At 37.6% G+C, this 24,186-nt stretch overlaps 1 protein-coding gene across 3 annotated transcripts in view; it reads left to right on the top strand.

The window, feature by feature from the left end:
• The window catches only part of GRM5 (glutamate metabotropic receptor 5), a 475,017-nt gene that overhangs the window by 437,697 nt on the left and 13,134 nt on the right, over window positions 1–24,186 (top strand). For 2 of the 3 annotated variants that reach the window (XM_045818291.1, XM_045818290.1), the window contains exon 9: window positions 18,891–18,986. The exons of the other annotated variant lie outside the window; for it this stretch is intronic. In XM_045818291.1, the coding sequence (XP_045674247.1) occupies window positions 18,891–18,986 (96 nt within the window). The remainder of the gene's footprint in view (window positions 1–18,890; window positions 18,987–24,186) is intronic. 3 annotated transcript variants of the gene reach the window in all.

Here is a 24,186-nt window from a genome sequence, read left to right as displayed (position 1 = left end):
TATCTCTCAAAGGCCCAAGCAAAGAAGGAAGTCAGTGTTCATTCACCCAATAGAACTCTAAGCAGTAGATACAGGAGGCCACAGAGTAAATTTTGATATAATATACAAATTACCAAAATGCAAGCAGGACACCCATAACTGAGGATCTTATTGGTACCAAGAGCAGTGAGACCCCATAGCAGCCTTTTGAAAACTTCCACTTGGGATGGGTCTCAGTTCTTGAGATCTTTCTTGCTTGCTCTACCCAAGTTTCATACTCCTGAATCTACTACATACATAGCCACAAGTTTATGAACTGGACTGCAGGAGCAGGCAGGGGAGCCCTGGGCGGTGGCAGCCCTGCCACAAGAGCTGTGCAGTGCTACCCAAGGACTGGGTTGCCAAGCATGGAGCAAACTGGTCCTGAGGAGTGTGTGAGGAGCAAGGCCCCCTAGAGGGCAGCAGAGCCTCACAGGGCCAGGGAGAACTACTGTACCAAACCAGGGGTTAGCGGGCAGCCTCACAAAGAGACACAAGGGGGCAATAGACACTTTTGTGGAAAATAGAATCGAAATTAAATGTAGTGGATTAAAGGAACAGTTACACCAGAGGTAGAAAGATCTAAGTTGTATACCAGACAACAAAAACAAATGGGCTAAAAAAAGGTGAGTTGGGCACCAGTCCATCATAGGCCAGCAAAGTTCTCTGCTTGGTAAATGTGAATGCTTGTACCCAAACAATAATAGTAAATAGGTACTATTTGTTGAAAATCTATTACTTATGCTGTCTCTTATGAACTAGTTGATATTTTAGGCACCAGAGAGATGAAGATGAATACACCAGATAACTCCTGTCCTCACAGTAGAGCCAGAGATGTAAGCAAATGATTAGAGAATTGTAGTGGTTTTAAGTCTCTGTTAGGGGTGCACAAAAAGAAGTAATTACAGGAGAGGTGACTGAAAAGGCCTCAAAGAAAGAATAACATGATGGTGTTATTCTGGTTGTGGTGGGTTTTCCCCCTTCTTCTCTGATTTCTCTCGGTCTTCCCTGAAATAATCTTTCACCTCACCTCATTCATTCATTCTTTCATTCAGCACATTTCTTTACTGAGCCCTGCCAGAGTTCAGTCACTGTTGTGGGCATCGGGTTGCAGCTGTGGTGTCTGACATGGCAATTACAGGCAAGGCAGTGAGCCTGCCCCTGTTGGTTTTCTTCCTCCTCCCCTCTCTGCACCCTGCTCTCTCTCTAGTGACAAAGGAGAAAACTAGGGCCTTCAATTCTAGTAAGTCTGGTAAGGAAGAAAGGTGACAGAAAAAGAACACCATGCCTTTCACTTGACTAACTGTTATCATTTATGCATTCAACAAATAGTGTTGTGCACATGAACTAATCTTCTGCCTGACATGCCAGGTTAAGTTCAAGATCCACCATGACATTTCCCATTTTAATCCTAGGATCTTTCCATCTTAGCCATACATTGATGTTGTTTTCTTCATCATCAATTTAGTGTCTTCTCTTTATGTCATCCCCATTAGATTCTAAGATGGCTCTCAAGGAGCTCAGAGCTATGCAATGTACCTTCTTATGTCTACTCAGAACCAAGCACTGTGCAAAGTATCAAGAAGATGCACCATATGTGTCTGAGTATATTATTTATAATCAGAAGGACCCAGTTTTGAATTCCAACATCAACATTCATCAGTCTTGTGAATTATAATTCTCTTTTAAATAACATCATCCCTATCCTTCTCCAGGCTTCCAAAGATGTTCGAGAACATCCTAATGCTCTATAAAAACATAATATAAAATGCATAAAAACTCCTAACACAGGCCATGTTTTCTCTCCCTCCATTTCTTCCCATTCTTTGGCTTCTCCTAGAGTTTTTATTTTTTTCTGAATTGAGTTTTCTTTTCCCTTTCATTATCCCCCTTGGTAACTTTGACTATTTTCTTCTACCTCACATTTTAGGGCACAATCTTTAGAGTTCATCAGAGCAGGCATGGACCCTGGCTCTGCCTTACTGTGACTTGGAGCAGATACTTAATGACTCTTGCTCACTGTCTTTATCTGTAATATGGGAATAAAAATAGTACCTACTTCATAGAATCTTTGTGAGATTTCATTACATTAAGATCCATTTAAAACATCAGTGCTGTGAGTTAAGTAACATTGCTTCTATTATTCAAAAAGAAAATTAAGGAAAGTTATATGTTATCCCATATCATACAGCTCCAAATGGTAGTGCTAAGAAATCAAAACCATGTTAATTAATTCCAAAGTCAGTCCACTTAATTACTATGATTTGTTGCCTATTTCAAGTCGACTAAAGTGAAATAGTTTAGAAAAATTTGAAGAACTATTGTATATATATGTGTGTGTTTGTTTATGATTAATAAGACATAACTGTGTCACTTAGTGTATGTATGTGGTTATACATGTATATGTACATATATAGTATATATAATGCTATATAATAGCATACATTAATTTATTACACTCTGCCATGATAAATTCCTGTATTTCTAGATCACCAAAGAAGTCCTAGTTCAATATCTAAGTCCATAAGAAACACTAGTGAATTTACCATAGAGAAGACCTTACAGAATAATTTGTAAGTGATGTTTCTTTGGTTATCTCCCATTATGAAATTAAAACAATCTCATTTTCAATATATCATGATAGATACTGAGGGATGTGGAATTTGCTTGGCAAAATGGAGGAGAGATGGCAAAACTAGTAAATCCTTCTGTTAACAATATATGTTGACTATAAGAAAGTACATTATTCCCAAACCAGGAGAAATATAATTCCCTTTATTAAAATGGCACTATTAAACAATGTGATGAAGAATAGAAGGAAAGTAGAAAGGCAGTTATGAGTCATGCACTTGTGATTGTATTATGTTGTCCAGTGTAAAGAAAGCTCATGTAACAGCACAACTCATCAGCCCCAGGACTTCCCTGTCCTTGGGTCATTCCCACCCTTAGGAGCTGCACCTGTCACAGAAAAATGCCCTCCCTTCACCTCACCCCTCACATGCCTACTGGAACCAGGAGTACCCCAACCTCCCTCTACCACCCCTACCTCATCTTGGTCTTATAAAAATCAAGTGGTTTTAAAGTCTGAGAGAGAGGGAAACTAAGATCCTTTGGCAAAATTTGGAAACACTTTTGATTTGTTCATCAGTAGTCAACAGACAGAGGAATGGAAAGAAGAAGGAAAAGACTTGTGTGTGAAGGTGGGGCGGGAGTGACCAAGGGTCAGGGAGACGACTAGAAGACTGGCAAACAAAACAACTTTGTTGAGATAAGAATTGCTGAATGAACCTCTGTGTAAAACAGAAGGGGAAAGAGAGCTAGATGAACGGAGTCAGGTTTGGATAAATATTACTGCCTTGCCTTTGATAAACATTGTTGCTTTTACCATTTTCACAATTGCACTCATGCATAAAAGCAACTACTGTATACAAGGCCCTATGCTACGTGCTTGTGAAAAGAACAGGCATGCCCTTGCTGTCATGAAGTTTACAGTCCAATGAAAGAGATAGATAACAAACTAGAGCAAACGACTAATGGTAATTTGTAAAAACAAGTGTTATGAAGAAAGAGACTATGGCTCTACTAAAGATCAACAGGGGAGAAAGGCTCGGTTGAAGTGAAGAGAAGAGCTTCATCTATCTCCATAGCATTTTCAAATCCAGCCTAAGTCACAGCAGCATAAGTTAGTGTGTGGGAGGGAATAGATTATGAGAGCTGAGTCTAAATGGAAGTAAAAATTAAAGATTAATTAACCCACAAGATTTAATGGAGATGATACAGGGCATGTCCCATATGAAGACTCATGGTTTCAGAAGTATTAGAAGACGTGGGGAAAAAGTGAAAACAAGGCAAAATATTTTATATTAGGACTGTCAGAAAACCCTGCCTGGTTATAGAATTACTAGTAAGGAAAAATGACAGATATGAAAGTAACACTATTTTGCACTCTATTAAGATCAAGAATTTTACATAAATTGTCTGACTTGATCCTCAACATTTCTATTTTGCAGATGTGGCAATTGTAACTCAGAAAGCAATAGCAAGTCTAGTAATAATAGCTAGGTAATTTATGATTTCCATTCCTGTTTTTTTCTTCTATATTTTTATTGTTGACACTATTGCAGATGTCTCCATTTTTTCCCTTTCCCCACTCCCCCCGCCCTTACCTCTGGCCATCAACACAATATCGTTTATGTCCAGTTGTTATGCACATATATTCTTCAGCTAACTCCTTTACCTTCTTCCAACCAGTCCTCCACAACCCCCATGCCCTCTGACAGCTGTCAGTCTCTTCCATGTATCCATGCCTCTGTCCTATTTTGTTCTTCAGTTTATTTTGTTCATTAGATTCTATATAGAAGTGAGATCATCTATTTGTCTTTCTCTGGCTGGCTTCTTTTATTTAGCATAATTGGCTAGAAGGGAAACTGAGATTCAGGGGTAGAGACAAGTTTTGTGATACTTGAAGTTCATACAGTTTGGATGGTAGTTACAAAAACAGTCATGAGGATGTAAAGTACAGATAGGAGATACAGTCAATAAAATTGTAATAACAGTGTATTGTGTCAGGTGGGGGTGATCACTTCATAAGGTATCTAAATGTCTAACCACTATGAGTACACCTGAAACTGATATAATATTGAATATCAATTAAATTGGCATTCAACTGCAATTGAAAAATATTCCAATTTAAAAAATAGAAATATAAAGTTCATTCAATTTGGGAAGCTCTATTTAAGAGAAAGATTATCAAATGTGAGTACAGAGATAAGAACAGAGACTTATAAGAAATTGATTTGAGGAAAGGGCTCTGGTTCTCCATCAGTTTCAAAGCAAATCTGTTTCCATGGGGAAGCCCGGAGGTTTGGGCTCCAACAGACCGCAGGCTGAGAAAGTCAAGCTGCTGAGGGTAAACCGTAATCAAGGCCAGCACCCAAGAGAGATCAGGCTTCCTGTCTACTTGGGTGGAAAGGGTCAGAAAAGAGCAAAGGCAGGGGTTCCAGCCAGTAGATCAGGAGAAAAAAGAAAGGGTTTGAAAAATAGCAGTTGCTTGTGTGCTTTAAGCCATTTAAAAATGAACCAGGCTCAACAAATGGCCCAGCTAGCATTTGTCACCAGCATTTTTAGTGAGAACCAATATGCACATGGTTAACCAACCCAGTAACCTTGCACAAGATGTTTAATCTCCCTGTGTCCTAGTTCTTCCTCACTCGTGAAACAGGGATGAAAACAGAACCTAATTCATAGGGATGTTGCAGCAATTATGTCAATAATTTGTCTGGTATATTCCAAGTGCTCAGAAATTATTGGCTCTTGCTGTCGTTATTATCCATCTTGATCTGACTTCAAAGTTCTTTCAGTTGTTCACACACAAAAAATGTTAGGAAAAATTTCCATTGGAAAATGAATCTTCTGTCTTTAGGAAGAAAAATTATTTTGTCTGAAAATTCCTCAGTCTTAAAATAGAAGCTTGCAACTTTTAATTAATGCTTTACTACAATGTTCCTTTAGGCTGACCCTGTCCTGATATGGAGACACTCCCTTTGGGAAACATTCTGTTCCTCCCTGGAAAGTTTCCCTTTGGAGGATGTTGTGTAAGCCTGTGAAGCACTTTAGGATTAGTTTTAAATCTGGATCTCCCTGGGTTTCTGCTGATTTCGAAACAAGCAGCAAAGCTGAGCAAAAGCACACAATGAAAAGGCAATGACTTGAGATGATTCATTTCTGAAAACAAGTTCTCATCATAAGTGGCATTAAAATACATGTTTTGGGAATTTTCTAGAAGTGAAATGAAAGGCTTTACTCAATACAAAATTTAACACATTTCCATAATATTGCTATGCTGCAATTTATTAAACTATTCTCTGGTGGTTTGTTTGTTCTTATTTTGTTTATTTTTTTGCTATTTTCCATAACACCAAAGGGAAAAACCTTTGTACAGAAGCCTTTGAGCAGCTGTTGAATTATTTCCTTAGAATAAATTTGTATGAATAGAATTCCTGGGTCAATATAGCTGATTCTGTACATTTTAATTGTTTATTTGCACTGCTTTCCCACCTGTCAACCTCCACCTTCCTTCCATTTCACAGAGGACAGAGTAATATGTTCCTTGGCAGTTTCTCAAATACTTTCGCAGCTTATGTTCATTATTGACATTACCTTCCAGGACCATTAATCATGGTCAATTTTCATTTTTAATCTGAAATCTTTGAATGAATCAATTTGACACTTCAAGTCTGGGCCAAAGCTCTTTTTCTGCACATAGAAACCACAAGATCTGCTGGAACACGTAGAAAAAACATTCTAATATATTTACTTCCTTATAGATACACAGAGGGTGAAAGATGAGACTGAAATAAGGAATTAAGTGCCAATATTACTTGGTGATATTGAACTAGATCAGGTTACTCTTTCCCTCTAAACTGAGGATCTGTAAGGACTTTCCTTCTGTATTCTTCTAGAATTCTCCTTTGGCCAATTGGACTTGGACGATTGACTTGGGCTTCCTTCCAGCTCTCTTTGTAACACCTGAGGGTTGTTGAAATATTCCACCACCTCATCCTGTCTGTCTCCTGGTATCACAGTGTCCCACATGTCGACACTGCCTGGCAATTCTAAGTATCGCCTCTTCTACTGCCTTCAGATTTCTGTGTGTTGCTGTGTGGGTGGACATGGCAGTCTGTGTGCATGTTAGCAGGGTGCCAGGAGGGTGGTCATTCCACTTCACCATTGTGTGGTCTGATTTTGACCTTTGAAAACATAAGTTTTCCTCTTCCTTTCATGTATGACATTTCAGTCTCTGAAATGGGTTATAAGATTATTTAAATAAGTTTATTTTTTCAGCATAAAATGAACAAAAAAGTGAGGTTGTTAATAAAGCACATGAAGCTTAGAAGTAAAACTCTGGTTTCTAGTCGCGCTTCTGTGACTTATTATCATTTATGGGGCATTGGCCACACTATGAGGCTATCTAAGCCACAGGTTCCTTATCTGAAGAATGAGGATAATAATCACATTACTCAGTGTGTTGAGATAATTAAATGGTAATGAGAAAGTCTTCTATAATATTTTAAATGATATTCAAATGTATATCTCAGTTTCTCTCCTTACTTTATCACTGTCAGGATCTGAAATTAGGGTAGTCAAAAAGGTAATGTGGCAATAAATCTGGAAAATAAAATATATTGTGCTGCATTTAGCTTCATACATTTTTAACTTAGACATCGTTTCTGGGTAATTTTTAAGCTATCACCTATGGGTAGGCATTTGATCTGAACTTTGCTTGTCTGGAGTCCAAAGCTGAGGTCTAAGCTGGGGTTTGAGGAACCAACATGGGAACAGGGTAGGATGTGTCCAAAGCTGTTATAAAGGTTTATAGCAGTACAAGGAAGGTGAGGCAATGATTGGAACAAAGTCAAGATTAAAAACTAAAGGCAGAAACATGCTGTCCAAAACCAGAGAGGCACTGGAAAGGGAGAACTAAGAAAAAAACTTGTCTCCAAAGGTTCCTATAAGAGGACTCCAATATGATGGTATCTGAAAGAGAATGATGGTACCTGAAACCATCATTGAGAAGAGCCCAAACCACTTTCACCTGGATCTGTAACTGACTGGGTAAGGGATAGTTAGCACATAATGACCCTGAGCCTTGTTTTCTTCATTTGCTTTTTCTTGGCATTTTCTTTGTCTGGTGACTTGAAAAGTAATTGAGAGAAATCTTTGGCAAATAAATACATGCCGACCAATGCCAATTCTGCAAACATGTGTGACCAAAAGCTTTATCAAAGTGTTTATTTAAAGTGCTCTGACTTGTGACAGCTCCTGCTAACTAATCTAAATTTAGTTTTACTTTCAAAATGTAAAACTAAACCCATAGTAACTGGTTATTTTGGGTTCCTGGATCCAGTTACAATATGGTGGGGGGACACTTCATCACACCAGCATGAAATTCCCCTGACACCCTCTTGTGTCCTATAATTCAACTCAATTCTGAAACTGTCTACCCAGAGATAGCATCAGATCCCACAGGTTAAACCAGTCCTAAACCTAACTTATCACCTGTGCTGATGGGCAAGCTGTAGACTGGAGGCTCCAGTGATCTCCTCCTTGGACTTTAGATGCCAGCTCTAAGTCCAGGTTGTTACCTGTACTTCTGACTGACTGGCTATAAATCAGAGGTCCCCACAGTCCCCTTACCCCTTTCTCCTCCAAACCCCACCATCATCCATTTTGCTTAATTTGCTAGAGTGGCTCCCAGAACTTACAGAATTATTTTAGTTGCTAGATAATTAGTTAATTATCAAAGGACATAACTCAGGAACGGCCATATGAAAGAGGTATAGGAGCTTCCACATCCTCTCCACATGCCCCTCTCTTCCTGCGTCACCGCTTGTTCACCAGCCCGAAGGACAGCTTTACTACTCTCAACACTTGGGAAACTCCTAGGGTGTTTGGAAGCTGTGGACCACGAACCACAGTCATCAGACTGACCAAATGTATTTTTTTTTAATTTTTCCTTATAAATCACAATATGGCCCGGCTATGACTGTAATTAGTATGGCTTCAAGTAAGTGAACAGTGACATTTGTACCAGGATTATGGGAGCCAACTGTTTCATCACTCTCTAAATAAAGATTATTGGGGAAACAGTACTTTGTTTTACCCAGGCTATCTACCCCTTTTTTCTTAAACACATCTAATTCTATGAAGACTCTAATAGTGTGTATGAACAGGAACAATATTTTAAAAAACAAGATCAATTGCATAAGACTAGATTATTTGTCAGTAAGTTGCTTCTTTAGGGTCTTCATAAATACACACACACACAACTTGTAAATATCCAAATCTAAGTAAGTGCCATAAATAACTTTCGAAGGTCTAGGGCTCATCCTGGATAGAAAAAGTAATGAAAGCAAAGTTAAGAGGTAGGATTTGGTATTAGAGAATCTAAAATCTAGTTCAAAGTGGTTTACATGATAAGGAAATTAATCTCATATAAAAAGAAGTTCTAAAGTTAAAAAGGCTAATTCAGTGTTCAGAGACATTGCCCAGAACTTACATTCTTTAATTTTTCAAGTTTTTGGAATGTTAGCTTTGCTTCTCTCATGCCTGCAAAATGACATGGTTGTGGCGTTGTCAGGTATCACATCCAGACAACTGTCCAGAGCAAAAAGGGATTCTGTTTTCCAGCTAAAACAAAAAAAAATGTTCTTATAAATCTTCAGAAGAATTCGTATATTGGGTTACAATTATCATCTTAACCTAATAAAGACCTAACTTCCCAAGGTAAGGAGGAGGCAGCTTATTAGGAAGATGTGGCCATGCAAAGAAGGGGCAATATTTTTTAAATGAGTACCTTTTATACAAACTTCCTCGTTTCAGTGTTTCACTTTCTGCCAATCATGTCCCCCATATTTTTTGCTCTGTCTATAAGTTTCCTGCCCAAAGTAGCTATTTCACTTTTCCATCCATACTTGCACAAAACTTAGGTTGCATCAGTTCTACCATCATCCCACTCCAGCTTAATCAAGAGACCTAATGTCATTTAATATGAGTTTGCTGCTCTTTCCTCCTTCCCATCTGAAGTTTTCCCCATAACTTGGTTCTCCTTTTATTCACTCATTCATATGTGCATCCATTCGACAAATATCACCTGTAATTAGCATGGTGGCGTCATAGGCACTGTAAAGACCACAGTGAAGGAACAGTCCTAAATCCATGCCTTCATAGAGCTTACATTCTTTTGAATATTCTATTGGAGAAAAAATAGTAAATAAAACAAATAACTAAAATATAAATTATGTTGGATAAGACAAATGTAGGAAATGGTAACAGGAAGAATGGATCATATTTGCATTTTAAAATAGGGTGGTCCTGGTAGGTTATGTTGAGGAAGTAACCTTTAGGAAAAGATAGAAGGTATCTAAGGATATTTTTTTGGAAAACATTGAAGGCAGAGAAAATGGCCATAGCAAAGACAACACACCATGGTGGAAGGGTGCCTGTGGTAGGGGGCTCTAAGTAAGGACAGATGCAGGACCAGAATGGGAAGCTATTACAGTTTTCAAAGTTATGAGATGACGGTGACTTGAACCAAAGAAATGGTCAGATTCTGGGTTATGTTTTGAAGATGGAGCCTTCACTGTAGCTACTCTTCAATTATGAAGTGTAAGGGAAAAATTGTGGTCTCCCCTTTTTTTCACAAGTAGTTTATATCAAAATTTCTACATTAGTTATTCCCTTTACTCAACATCTTTAATTTTTTCTTTCTTCCTTGGTATCTTGACTTAAATCTACAAAGTTGCCTCATTTTGTAATTATTAAAATAAAAACAAAAAAACAACAGAGCTCTTTGAAGATTATTACCTTCCCATTGCATTCATTTACTCATCCACTCATTCATTCACAAGGTGTACTCACTCTGATCATTTTTTTTTAATTCTCCAGTCATCCAGTTTTGTGCTCAATCTCAGCCTTGAGAGTGCCTTCCAGACTGCAATCTTTTGTATGAAAATCCTTTAATGGGCTTGCTACAACATTTGGAATGACCTGTTCTATAATTGTTTCAAGTGTCCCTCATTCAATAATTTACTTTTTCTGCACTTTATTGGCCAAAAAGTACTCTTTCCTTTTCATATCATTTTCTCTGCTCATGCCATACTTGTATTCTGAATAACAACAGGTAGTTGAGGAAAAAGAGGGTTTAAATTTGCTTTGTAAATAGGATGCTTTCATAATGATTTAAATAGAGCTTTCCTTGAAGAACATCCTCCTATCCACTTATTTCCCAGCCTTACCCTCCAGCCCCATTAGTATCTATTCCATATTGAATTACTAAAATTAAAATGTACTGAACTAATAAAATTAATAAATGTTCAAAATTTTCAATCTCCCGTTCACTGTTCACTGACTTCTAAGAGAGATCATATTGTTTGCTTTTACTCTGAATTCTTTAAAGAATGATAGGGTGCCCTGAATGGGTAGCTTAGTTGGTTAGAGTGCTGTCCTGATATGTCAGGGTTGCAGGTTTGATCCCTGGTCAGAGCACATATAAGAATCAACCAATGAATGAATCAATAAGTGGAACAGCAAATGGATCTCTCTCTCTCTCTCTCTCTCTCTCTCTCTCTCTCTCTCTCTCTCTCTCTCTCTCTTCCTCTCTTCCTCTCTTCCTCTCTCTCTAAAAAAAATGATGGGTTAAGTAAAATATGTATACAATGATTTCCACCCATATAGGAAAATATCTCCCTGTAGTTTTCACTAAACTGAGTGATACTTAGCTTGGGAGAGGAGAAAAGGCTATGTATAGAAGTTCAGAAAAATTAACTCATTGCTTCTCCTTCAAAGAGTAGAGTTTGGCACACAGTAGAAGTCAGCATAGGAGAGATGATAAGAGAAAATTATTTCTCAAGATAATTTTATCTATAGGAGAGAACAAAACCTTAAGCAGAACAAGCCCTTGACAAAATTGTAGAGTCAAGGAAATGTGCTTCTAGTACCTTCAGCTTTCCCCTTTTCTGTTCCCTTTTCCCTTCCACTATGGAAACCTCTAGCATCCCTATCCTGTCTTCCTCCACTCATTTCTAGCCATGTTCTCAGAGAGTCTGAAAAATCCCTCCAGCTTCAGGAATCATCCCCCAGAGTTCCTGCTATTTTACCTAATATACACATTTTTTTTAAATTTCTTCATTTTATTCTAGTGTTTCATCTCATTCTCGACTCACTTATTCATTCTGGACCACATAGCCTATATATAAATGTCAACAATCCTATGTTTATTAGATATTGATAGGAAAGGAGAAAAGAGAATGAGGAAATGGAATTTTTGATTGAAACCATAATGGAAAAATTACATTTTCTATCTAATCCTGAGAGAGTCTTACCCCCATACCTTTCAATTTACCAGATGACCATAGGCTCTTGTAGAACTGAGTAAAAGGAGTTAAAGCTTCCTGGGTAAAGGAGTTATGAAAGAAACAACAGCAAAAATCTTCACAGAAGGTAGCTAAATCTAATTTCAAAACAAATCATTCTTAAATCTATTAAAATTTTGTGATATTTTTTATGTAAAGATTATGGCCCAGAATCAAAGTGTCAAAGCTATGTGGGGCACAAATCTAAATGTCTGGAAACTGTACCAGAAAAAAAACACATTAAAAAACTCTGAATTTAGTATCTGGCATTTGGTAGGTACTCAATAAATGTTTCAAGGAAATACTTACATTAACAGTGTTATAAAAGTTTTGAACAGGTATGATGAGCAAGTCTGTAGGCCCCTCTCTCCACTGACTCCAAATTCTGCATGCTCTCTGTGAACACTTAAACCATGCTCATGGTATTTGCAACCATTAAGTTCATGGCTCCTCAGTGAATAACCATTTTCCAACCTCCAGATTCTTATAGCCTTGTGTCTATTGAATAGTCCACTTGAGTATCCTACTAGCTTCTCAAACTCAATACTCCAAAATGAAGCTTTTTATGTCAGCCCCAAATATACTCATTTTCTATATTTTCTTAACTCAGTTGTAAGTACACCACCCAAGGCAGTAACTGGAGTAGCATTCCACTTATCTTTCTCTTACACTCATCATCTAGTAGATCCTACTCATTTTGCTTCCCCCATATTTTTGAAACTGTACCCTACTTTTCATTCATATCATCATTACCCTAAGGCATTATCTCATCATCCTTCACATGGACTATTGCCATAGTATGAGTCTATCTGTAGTTTTGTTCCATCAAATTCATAGTATTTTGTCTAAATGTCATTCTGACCACACTTTTTTTCTTAGCTTAAAATGTCACAGAGGAATCGCATAACCTACAGGATAAATTCATCCATAAACTACATTTTATATGTGCCTCTCCATCCACACTGCCCATTTTACCTTGTCTCATTTTATTCCTGATTACCATAAAAAATGCTAAACACTGTTTCCCTATGTACACCATGTGGCTAAGACTATCCATTTGTTTGCTCTTAATTTTTCTTCTGCCTGCCTACTTATCTTTTCACACTGTTCCCACTCATCTTTCAAGATTTATCTGAGGTGTTGTATCTCACTAAAATTTTCCTGCCATTCTAGTGTTCGGTAGGTAGGCCTTTTTGTATGTTCCTATAATAAAACTTCTCACATTGTTTAAAAATGTTCTGTTTACATTACATCCTCCCACTCCTGGTTGTGAGCTTATCAATGGCATAGAGTTACCCACATGTTCCTTATCACAATGCCTTGCACGTGGAGTATTCAGTAAATGGTTTGAATGATCTAAACTAAGCATACATAGTACATCTATAGGAACCCAAATGAAGGAATAAAATTTAAAGTCCTATACTAGGCCTTCCACTGGCTATCTTTGTTAACTGTACCACTCATTTGCAAAATGGGGTCAAGGAGAGAAAAGCTAAATAACAAGCCTTCATAGTTTTGTTTCTAAAGTTACTGGCATTTTTACTTAAAGGGATGTTTAATAAGAAGAGCTTTGGAATCAGAGAGGCCCAATTTCTAATCATGGGTTCCCCACTCATAAACACTACGAGCTTGTGCTTATTGACACTGATCCTAAATGCCTGTCTCTTTGGAATGAGGACATCAGCATCTACTATACAGAGTAGTATTATGAATTAAGAATAATGTACTGAAAAGTACCTGGCACATTCAAATGTAGCATTATGATTATTATTGCTACTGTAACTTTGAATATAATTCAGTAAAATAAGCATTTCATTTGACAAGTGAGTTAATATTAAAACAGTAACTCACAAGTATGTGTGTGTACATGTATATACATATATTTTAATAAGTGCTTAAAAGATATATTAATTTGTTATATAAGAAAAATAATTTATTTATTTTTAAAAAATATTTTATTTATTTATTTTTAGAGAGGGAAAGGAGGGAGAAAGAGAGAGAGAGAGAAACATCAATGTGCAGTTGCTGGGGGGCCATGGCCTACAACCCAGTCATGTGCCCTGACTGGGAATCAAACCTGCGACACTTTGGTTCACAGCCCGCGCTCAATCCACTGAACTACACCAGCCAGGGCTTGAGAAAAATAATTTAGATTGATATTTAATACACTAAAAACTATTTAAAAGCTTAAACTATTTTAATTAAGTTCTATATTTCTGAAAAAAACAAATAAAAAGAATTGTACATCTGCAGAAAGAACTGTGAAAGCATTATTAGTTACTTTAAAAGCACATTATTGGTGAATGGAATAATGAATATGTGAATGAATGAAAATGTGAATTATTTAAGTATATGGTAAACATAATTAAGCTGTAATTATAATTATAAACAAACAATAAAGTTTCCATCTGAAGGCAAGATGAGCTTCCCCAACTGAATGGCATTTTCACCTTCTTTTGAATATAAGAAATACTAGATAGTTCCAAAAAGTCAACTGTATTTTGCTTCACTAGAATGAGTTGGAATTTGTATTTTTTTGTTTTTTGTTTCATTTCGTTTTGTTTTGTTTTCTAAAAGCTTTTACCAAATGAAGTTGAAGTTGGGCTTTGATAGCATAGGATGTTTAGGATGTATTTCATAACCATGGTTAACTGGCAGAGAGAGAAAAGAGCTTATGAGCATGAAGAATATAGATATCCTAACTTATCTATGAAAGTTTTCAATTAATTGGCAATTAGACTAACTCTTGAAGATATTCAAAAACACTTTAAGAATCCCTTTGAGTGACCACTGGTCATTCTAGTCTATTAATATTCTTTTAACCTTTGCTATAGAGTAGCATTTTGGTTGTAGAGCCCAATTAATAAATAAGCACAAAATATTTTCTATTGACATGTGGAATGCCATTCAATGATTGGGGTTTCACAAGGGATTCTCTTCTGAGGTGTTTTTTTTTAATATATTGAGGTGACACTGGCTAAAAAAATATACAAGTTTCAGATGCACACTTCTACAACACATCATTTGTGCACTGTATTGCTGTGGCTGGGACATCCAGTGCTTTGTTAAATAACAGTGGTGAAAATAGCCTGTCTTGTTCCCAACCTTAAAGGAAATACTTGTAGATACTGCACATTGAGTATGATGTTGGATATGAGTTTTTCATTTTATGGCCTTCATAATAGTGTGATATATTCCCTCTCTTCCCACTTTGCTGAGAGTGTTTATTATGAATGAGTGCTGAATTTTATCAAATGCTTTTTCTATATCTATTAATATGATCATGTGGTTTTCATCCTTCATTTTGTTTATGTGGTGGGGTCACATTTATTGATTTGCAGATATTGTACCAGCTTTAACACCATTTGATCATGGTATACACTTTTCATGCATCACTGAATCCTGTTTGCTAACAGTTTTTGAGAATTTTAGCATCTATTTTCATTGGGGATATTAGACTGTAATTTTCTTTCTTTGTAGTGCTTTTACCTAATTTTGGAATTAGGATAATAGTGCTCCTATGTCAGATGCATTAATGTTTACTAGAGTTATATCCTTTTGTAGGATTCATCCGTTTATCATTTTGTAGTGCCCTTCTTTGTCTCTTACTGGAGCCATTGTTTTAAAGTCTATTTTGTCAAATATAAGTACTGTTGCCCCAGCTGTTTCTTTTTATTTCCATTTACATGAAATATATTTTTCCATCCCCTTTAGACTGTGTGTATCTTTCATTCTGAGGTGAGTCTCTTGCATGTGTATACACATGCACACACACATATATATATGTTTTCTTTTTTATAATATACATGTTGTTTTTAATTATTATGATTATTTGCAAACCCCATAACTAATGCAGTCCTAATTCTCCACAAGATGGTGATAAGTTCTAAGTTATAAATGCTTAAAAACAACTGATTTATCCCTCTGCCAGGCTCCTGGCTGTGCCTCTGCCCAACCTCTCCTTTCCCAATCTGCCTCAGGACTTACTTTTTGAAACACATTTGAACACAGCACCTTTAAAACAAAGAGCTACTGTACTCTGGTTTCCTCTTGAGCCCAGAGTAGTGACATGCTTGATACGGAGATGTTATGTTAAGGGAGATGAGGCTAAACACACTTTTAGTGAGTTGAAAAACTATCCGTTTAAAACTAATTAAGATAATTAAAGAAAATGCTCATTTAATTAACATTCTAAATCTTGTTTTCTTATCTACTCCGCTACTCTATGCCTTTTGATTGGAGCATTTAAGCCATTTACATTTAAAGTGATTATCAGTAGGCACATATTTATTGCCATTTCATTCCTCTTACTAGGTTCCTGTGTTTCTTCTCCTCCTCATTCTTCTTCTACCTCTTCTTCTTAAAATAGGCCTTTTAACATTTCTTATAATACTGATTTGGTGGTAACAAACTCCTCTAGCTTTTTCTTATTTGGGAAGGCCTTTATTTCTCCTTCAATTTTAAATGATAGCCTTGCTGGGTAAAGTAGTCTTGATTATAGGTCCTTGCCTTTCATCACTTTGAATATTTCATGTCAATCCCTTCTGGCCTGAAATGTTTCTGTTGATAGTTGACTGTCTTATGGGAGCTCCTTTGTAGGTAACTAAATGTCTTTCTCTTGTGGCTTTTAAGGTCTTCTTTGTTATTTTAATTATGATGTGTTTTGGAGAGGCCATCTTTGGGTCCACCCTGTTTGGGATCCTCTGAATTTCTTGGGCTTGTAAGTCTTTCTTTCACCAGGTTAGGAAAGTTTTGGTTATAAGACTTCTCTTCAGCTAGGCTTCAGTTGGTTATTCAGGATAATCATTCTGTAATTTAGTTGTAATTCCAGTTTGGTCCTGAGTGGAGGTAATTGTTGCTTCCACCTACTTAGTCTGGTTTGGTCCAATCCTTTTACTTCTCTAATCAAGCCTTTAAGTTCTTTCCCTCTCATCTTTATGGCCTAGACATAAAGTCACTTGTGTACATACTGCCTGCTTCTGTTATTTCCCTCACTAGTCTGTGGGCTCTATCAGGTAGGACTTATGGATTATTAATCTCTATTGCCCCAGGACAAAGTCCATTGCCTAGAATTTAACAGATGCTCAATTAATGTCTACTGAATAAGGTAATCCATTCCATCTGCTTGGTTTAATTTAATGAGCCATTTTTATTCAAATACTAAATACTTTTAACATCTTTTAGGAGGAAAAAATAAGAAGAAGACCTTCAGCTCTGGCCAGTGTGGCTCAGTTGGTGGCAGCGTTGTCCTGTAAACTGAAAAGTTGTGGGTTTGATTCACAGTCAGAGCACATACCTAAGTTCCAGGTTATCCAGTCAGGATGTGTGCAAGAAGCAACCTATCAATGTGTCTCTCTGACATCAATGTTTTCTCTTTCTCTCTCTCCCTCTCTTCCCTACTCTTTAAAATCAATAAGCATGTCCTCATGTGAAGATTTAAAAAGAGGAAGACCTCTATCCCAGGACTAATAATTATTTTAATTTTGTTTTACTTAAATATTAATTTTGAGACAGCAGGAAAAGAAACTTTTTTTTAAAGTGACCATACCAAGGGTAAACAAGTGTTCTGATAGTAATTGTATCACTGATTGTTGAATACCAAAAGTAGATGAAGTGCCATAACATCAGGCTCCAGTTTTACAAGTAAAACAAGGTGATAAAGATAATAAACTCTAAGAGTACTGGGTCCCTGCAAGCTCTTCTGGCAGCTGTTTTCTACTGACTAGGCTGGTGACATTGGTAACATCAGTTAAGTAAGTCTCAGTCACTTCACTTGGCAAATGAGGACAACAGTGCCTCTTTACCCCATAGTCTTAAACTGATGAATAAAAAAGAGACTTTCAATGAAAGTATGTTGGCTTTGAAAACTGTCATTCAAATATAATGGCTCAAATATTTGAACTGTCATTCAAATATCAATTCATCTGGATGAACCATGTAGGAAACTAATGTTGAAAATCTTATAACTTATTTTAGATGAAACATCTCAGTAACTTCTAGGATTGATGAATTGCCAGTTCTGATGCAAAAGTTGTTTGAGCCACCCTGCACAATTAAAGCAACCCAATCCTGACTTTCAAACTTCAGCTTAATGGTTATATAAACCTCTCACATCAAAGGAATATCTTTTCTCTTTTGGTGTCACCAGTCTCTAACATACGAGAGTGAACAAAAGTAGGTTTACAGTTGTGCAGAACAGAGTTTATTCTTATATATGTATATATTTATTAATTATTGTATTATTTACTTGTGTTCTTTCTCTTCTTCTTATATTATTGTTATTATTTTGTATCCTTACATATGATTTATCTTTTAGGTAATGATGGCTGGTAACTCAACCTAATTTTTACCACCCCTGTAACGTTCAAACATAGTACCACTTCATGAAGGTTCTTTCATGGGAATAATTATTTTTTTAATAATAATGGAAGGCAAAAAGTATGGATTCTAAACTTGGACTTTCTGTGTCAAAAATCCTTGATAAATCTACCTAATCCTTACAATTTTAGGTTTCTTCCTCAGATACGTGGATATGATAATAACAGAGCCTCTGCCACAGGACTGCTGCCAGAATTAAATGAAGTAACATTCTCTCTGTCTGGCACATGGTAAACAGTAAAGAAATAATAATTCATTGATACTAATCTTTTTCTTAGATGGTAGGGTTTGTACTGCTTTTACCACTAACTATTAAATATGATGAACTCACAGATTAATAAGTAATGTAAAAGGATAGATGACATATAGTTTAACCAAGAAATAACAAAATTGTTTCCACTGTTACTCATTTACCATCACAGTCATCTGATAAGTATCACAGGTCAGCTGTTGGTTTGAAAAACAGGAGCCCCTGTTTTGCCTTGGAGTGACCCTCTGCAGCCGCAGCTCTTCCTCAGCCTGGCCAGTTAAGCATACAATCACATCTCTCTGTTTGCTCCTGTCCTTGTTCATGCTCACTAGGTACAAAGACAGGAGATTGGCCCAGCACAAGTCGGAAATAGAGTGTTTCACCCCCAAAGGGAGTATGGGGAATGGTGGGAGAGCAACAATGAGCAGGTAAGCAAACTGTGAGTGGCCTGAGGTGGTGTGAACTAAATGTATGCAAGCTAGAGGAACAGGTGGCTCCCTGGTCTGGGTCCTCACTCAACTGTGCATTCCATACAGTGTGTCCAACCTGGGCCACCACTGGTTTTCTATGTGTGTTTGACTTGCAAAACCCATGCCATCTTCATGTAAAGTGATGGGAGCCTCCTGTTCTAGATGCTGCTGTTTCCCAGGGCTGTGTGCTTTGCATGTCTGAAGCCTTAGCTCACAGTCAGTTCTCCCATGGATTTTAACATATTGGTAAACTGCTTCTGGAGTTTGCAAAGTGGAAGAGCTTGGAGGAAATTCACATTTTGGGGTTATCCACTCACTTAAAAAAAACAAATGCAAAAGCCTAAGACTGGTTTTGAGAGAAGGACTACAACTGAGGGAAGATGCCAGCCCCTGATCCCAAACAAACCTGGGAATTAATCTGACTTACTTTGAGCATAATGTCAACTCAGCTGAAGGCAAATGCCATGCCAAACTATCGAACTGTAGAGGTAAGAGGCTTTTCGTGAACTGAAATCAGGAAAGCTAGTCCTCCTTTAGCTACAGTAGCTTTGCATCTCCTTTACTTCTCTGTGTCTGGTGGTGAATACCCCCTGTTGCTGCGCTATGCATGTTCCTTCATACCAGGCACTCCCAACTAAGCCGTGACCAGCAAGCTGGGGTATTTGGAACTGGAAACATCAACTAAGCTGTGCTGCATGAAATTAATGTGCTTTATTGCATGGGACTGGGTTTAAAGAAAGGGGTTCTGGAGATAAAGACTTTCAAGATTGACATTAAACAGTTCCAGAATGCTGGAAAAGCCTGGAGGATGGGGAGTCATTTACCATGGCGTAACTCTCCACCTCTAATTTCTTGTGGCATTTCCTAATCTATCTGTGAGATGTGGAAGGGTAGCTCTTGCAAATCATCCTGGACTAAAGGAAAAGGGAAGTGCAGAAAGTAGAGTATATACCTGTGTGTGCATGTCCTGAGAGCAGAGCTTAAGAGCCAGCTCCATAGCAAGAACATAATCCTGCTGAATCCTGTTGAACTCTTACCCCAAATATTGTGCTTGCTTCCTCAGTAGGGGATCCTTCTGGTTTTCAAAACAATGTCTAACTTTCTTAAAGGACCACTGCATTGCAAACTTCTAGGAGACCATTCACATGGCCGTACGTGAAAATGGTGCCTTTAACTGTACAACATACAGCCTGAGAAATCATTCATGGCAGCTCTGGTCAAGAGCTTGACCAACTTCATCCATGGCTCCCAGAGACAAGGCAATGAGAGTGTGTGTGTAGGCACTTATTGTGCACATTGGTGTGTCTGATGGTGTTATGCCTATGATCACTTTCTACAACTATTTTTGGATCTCAGTGCATCTGGAAGATAAACCTCAAGGTTGTTTTGTGGTAGTAACTCAATAGACTGCTACTGAGCTTACTGGTTTCCTTCCATCCGGATATGACAAAATGTCATAATTCCTGTCTTTGAAAATCAGTCAAATAGCACCTGAGTTGGCTGGAGAAGGTGAAAATGAATGCATCAAACACAGGGGCTCTGTCCAGAGTGACTTAATGATTTGAGGCAATTTTGTATGATGGGAGTTTGGCTGCCTGTCAAACATACTGTGGCAAGATCTAACACAATATAACCTAGAAATCTGTAGCATTACATGTTTCTTAGGTCATTCTAATTTAAGCAGTCAATGCTGATATTTAGGAATACTCCATTCATCTAAGAGATGACATGAAGCTCTTCCTGGCGAACCTTAGGTCTCAATCCTACCAAGCAGTGTTCTTGGGAGTGTTTGGTCAATGCTCAGAACTCTCAGATCTGATCAGCCCTCATTTAGATTTGCTTAAGGCTGCCTTGATTGGGAATGGACAAGAGACAGTAGGACACAGAGGGTAAGGGAACCCAGAGCACACAAAACAAACTTCCTTGGGTGAGGTCTAGATCTACGGAGGTAGGCATTCAATGTGTCTGAACTGAGAATGGTCCAGCTTTCTCTACAACAGCAAGATACCATTTAGCTCTTGTTTCCTCAGTTGTTTGGATGTAGCCAAGGTAATGGCAAGGCTTATTACATTGATATGTCCTGGTGGGGCAGAGGGATATCAAGCATGCTGTTGGAAAGACAGTTCTGTGGGAGTGACAACCTCAGCCCCTCAGACAAGCATAATTAATTGGGACAAATGATTTTCTCTTCCTGCCTTTTCTTCCTTCTCATTTATTTATCATTAACTAAAAGCTGACAATGAGAGAGAGAGAATGTGTGGGAGAAGAAGGGAGTCCTTCAGTGCTCTAAGAGAACTTTTTTCATTGGGGAAGACAAAAGTCCTAGAGACAAACAAAAGGAGAGAACACAGTGTCTACGGCCTTTGAATCCTTTTTTGCAACTTTATATTTGCTCATATAAACATACATACAATGACATTTATCAAGGAGAAATAAGATTAAAATGAATATGAAGAAAAACTATATCACAGAAAAGACAACTGCAATGTAAACCATTTCTAATAAGAGGTGAGAGTAGTTAATCCCAATTTGCTTACTCTGGAATTGAATGGAAGGGCTGGGAGTCAGACAACTGCATGAGGCTTTTATAGACACTTTTAGCATCACCATATGGCCATCTTTCTTATTACTCCCCCCAGTTGCTTCCCAGAGCCATAGTCATTATCATATTCACTTTGCAAATAGCTGGGCTGGTTCTGTGAACATTACTAAACAACCAGTCCCAGGGAGGGGCTAAGGAAACTCAAACCACAGAAAAGCAGGAGGGTCACCCTGCATCTCATTTGCCCTATGTGTTCTATAGTAAAACTATAGAATGGACAGGACCCTATGAATTCATACCCGGGTGATTCTTCATAGCCAAGATGCCAGGCAGCAGAGGAGTTTTAAATGCTCATAATCATAACTGGCCAGAACACTTTATCTGTAACATTGTAGGACCTTAGAGACATTCCTCACTTCTCCCTCCTACCTCCACCATTATAATGTGGGCATTTGAAAAGGAATGACAACATTATATGCATCCATAATACTCTAGCTTCCTGAAATATTATGTTCCTGTTTTCCCTTTATGTGAACAGTTTATTTTTTCTTTGTGTCAGAATATAGCATAACTTGTCATCTTTTCCTGTTTTCACAGTGGACAGTCTAAGTGTGTTTCAGAGCACAGTCCTCCTGATTGCAGGAGAAGTGAAATAGAGTCCTAAACAGGGAGGTGCTCTATGAATTGGAAATTCCCTAGACCCTGTTACCGTGTGAGTTCATACTGATATGGTCCACCCTCAGGAATGGCTAAAACTTCGGCAATGAATGTTGTTATCTCCTTTCTCAGCAAGGGTATTCTGATGGAGTCTGTGTGTGATGTGCTCATGTAGGACCCCATTAGAAGAGGCTCAGACATTCTGAGCCTCCCAATCTCTCTCTGAGAAACGGCTCCCTTAGTCAAATGAAAGTGATAGATCTTCAGTCACCCACCAGTGCTAGAAGAGAGGAGGGTGGTACCAAATTATTTTTATTGTTGCTAGATCATGATATCAATTGTGTGAACTTCTAAACCCCCTTCAGCTAAGTAACTAATTTTTACCTAGTAGGATAATTTATGTGTAAAAATAACTCCTTATTTGATATCATTTCTATAGCTTATGCTACTGCAAATAGAATTAAGAGTAATGGAAACTAAATAATAAACCTGAACTGAGTATTCAGCTAGGGCTACGCATACAGTTACATAAAATTCAGAATCCATAGAAGAGACAGATCCTGCCTTTTGGAACAATAGAGGTCAATTTAGTTGGTTAGCAATATATCAAACTACTCTTCATTCTTTCCCAAAATCAATTTCAAATTAATGTTCTAACTTATATTTAGAGATGTTCTAAAGCAGATAATGATAATTACTATAATTACTATACATTTGACACTGTAGTAGTCCCTTCATATATGATATGCATTCTCCCAAGAACATTATAAACAAGGTATTTTTCATTTCTGTGGTACAGATCAGGAAAATGAAGATCAGGAATATTAAATAACTTGTACAGTAGAGTGGTTTAGTGAAAATTCTGAGATCAAAGAGACCTTATAACCTAATGTCAGCTGTAGCCAGAAATGTGACACGCCTTAGCTGAGATGCTTTAACATCAAAAGGAGTCTTTTGCCTGAACAAATCATTTTTTTGGAACCATTATAAAAATCCTGTAATATTCTCTTATTCTACAGCCCCTCAAGATTCATCTCTGCGATATTTAGGTCAATGGACAAAGAGCTTTGAAATATCTGATCAGGTTATTTTATGGACACAGACTTGGGTGTTGCCATTTCCCTGGACACTCCACAAACGTGTGTCCTATCACTCCTGTGCACCTCAGCACTTAGAGCAGACACAATGTTGAACAGTGGCAATGACTCTGGATTTAGGCTCAGATCTGAGGCACGGTTCTGCCTTTTATTTGACTTGGACAACTTAGTTAACTTCTATAAGCCTCAGTTTTTGTATCTACAGTACAAATAAATAATACCTGTCTACACCAAGTGTTCAAGGTGATGGAATTTACTTCATTTCCCAAACACTCCCAGGCCACCTACTGCACACGAGGGGCCATACCAAGCACAGCAGATGCATGTAGTTACTGCCTTTGGAGTGTTCTAGGATAAGCCCAGGAACAGATTTATAAATAAGTAATTAAAAACAGCTCCTGATAAGTGCTATTTCAGACAACCATTGTGAGGAAAAGTATAGTAAGATAGGTGAAAACTCCTTGGAGGTGTAAAGTTCTATTCAAATGGGAGCTATTGCCTTCCCCAAACTCTCCTCCCCTTTGTCATCTATCTCAATCCCATGTGTTACTGAACATTAAATCAAGCTGGTTTCCTCCAGAAAGTCTTCCTGGCTGTACCATCCTACCGGCACAAAGCAGCCATGTCTTCTTTTGTTCTTTCTTTACTCAGTTTTACTCTGGACTTTATACTGATTGCTGAGGGAAAAAAAAATCATTTCCTGTTATGGGGGGAAGAAACCCTCTCATCTTAGTTGAAGCACCTCAACTAAAGCCTAGAATTTAAATCTCATTATGAGAGGTTTAGTTTGAGATTTGCGTCAAACTGAGTTATGGAACATAAGAAATAGCTTAATTTGAAGAAGGAAACTGTGATGACCCAA

The sequence above is a fragment of the Phyllostomus hastatus genome, unplaced genomic scaffold (genome assembly GCF_019186645.2).
Source record: "Phyllostomus hastatus isolate PE091 unplaced genomic scaffold, TTU_PhHast_1.1 phas_scaffold_317, whole genome shotgun sequence".
In the NCBI taxonomy this organism is placed as follows: domain Eukaryota; kingdom Metazoa; phylum Chordata; class Mammalia; order Chiroptera; family Phyllostomidae; genus Phyllostomus; species Phyllostomus hastatus.
This window is presented reverse-complemented; position numbering and strand designations above follow the sequence as displayed.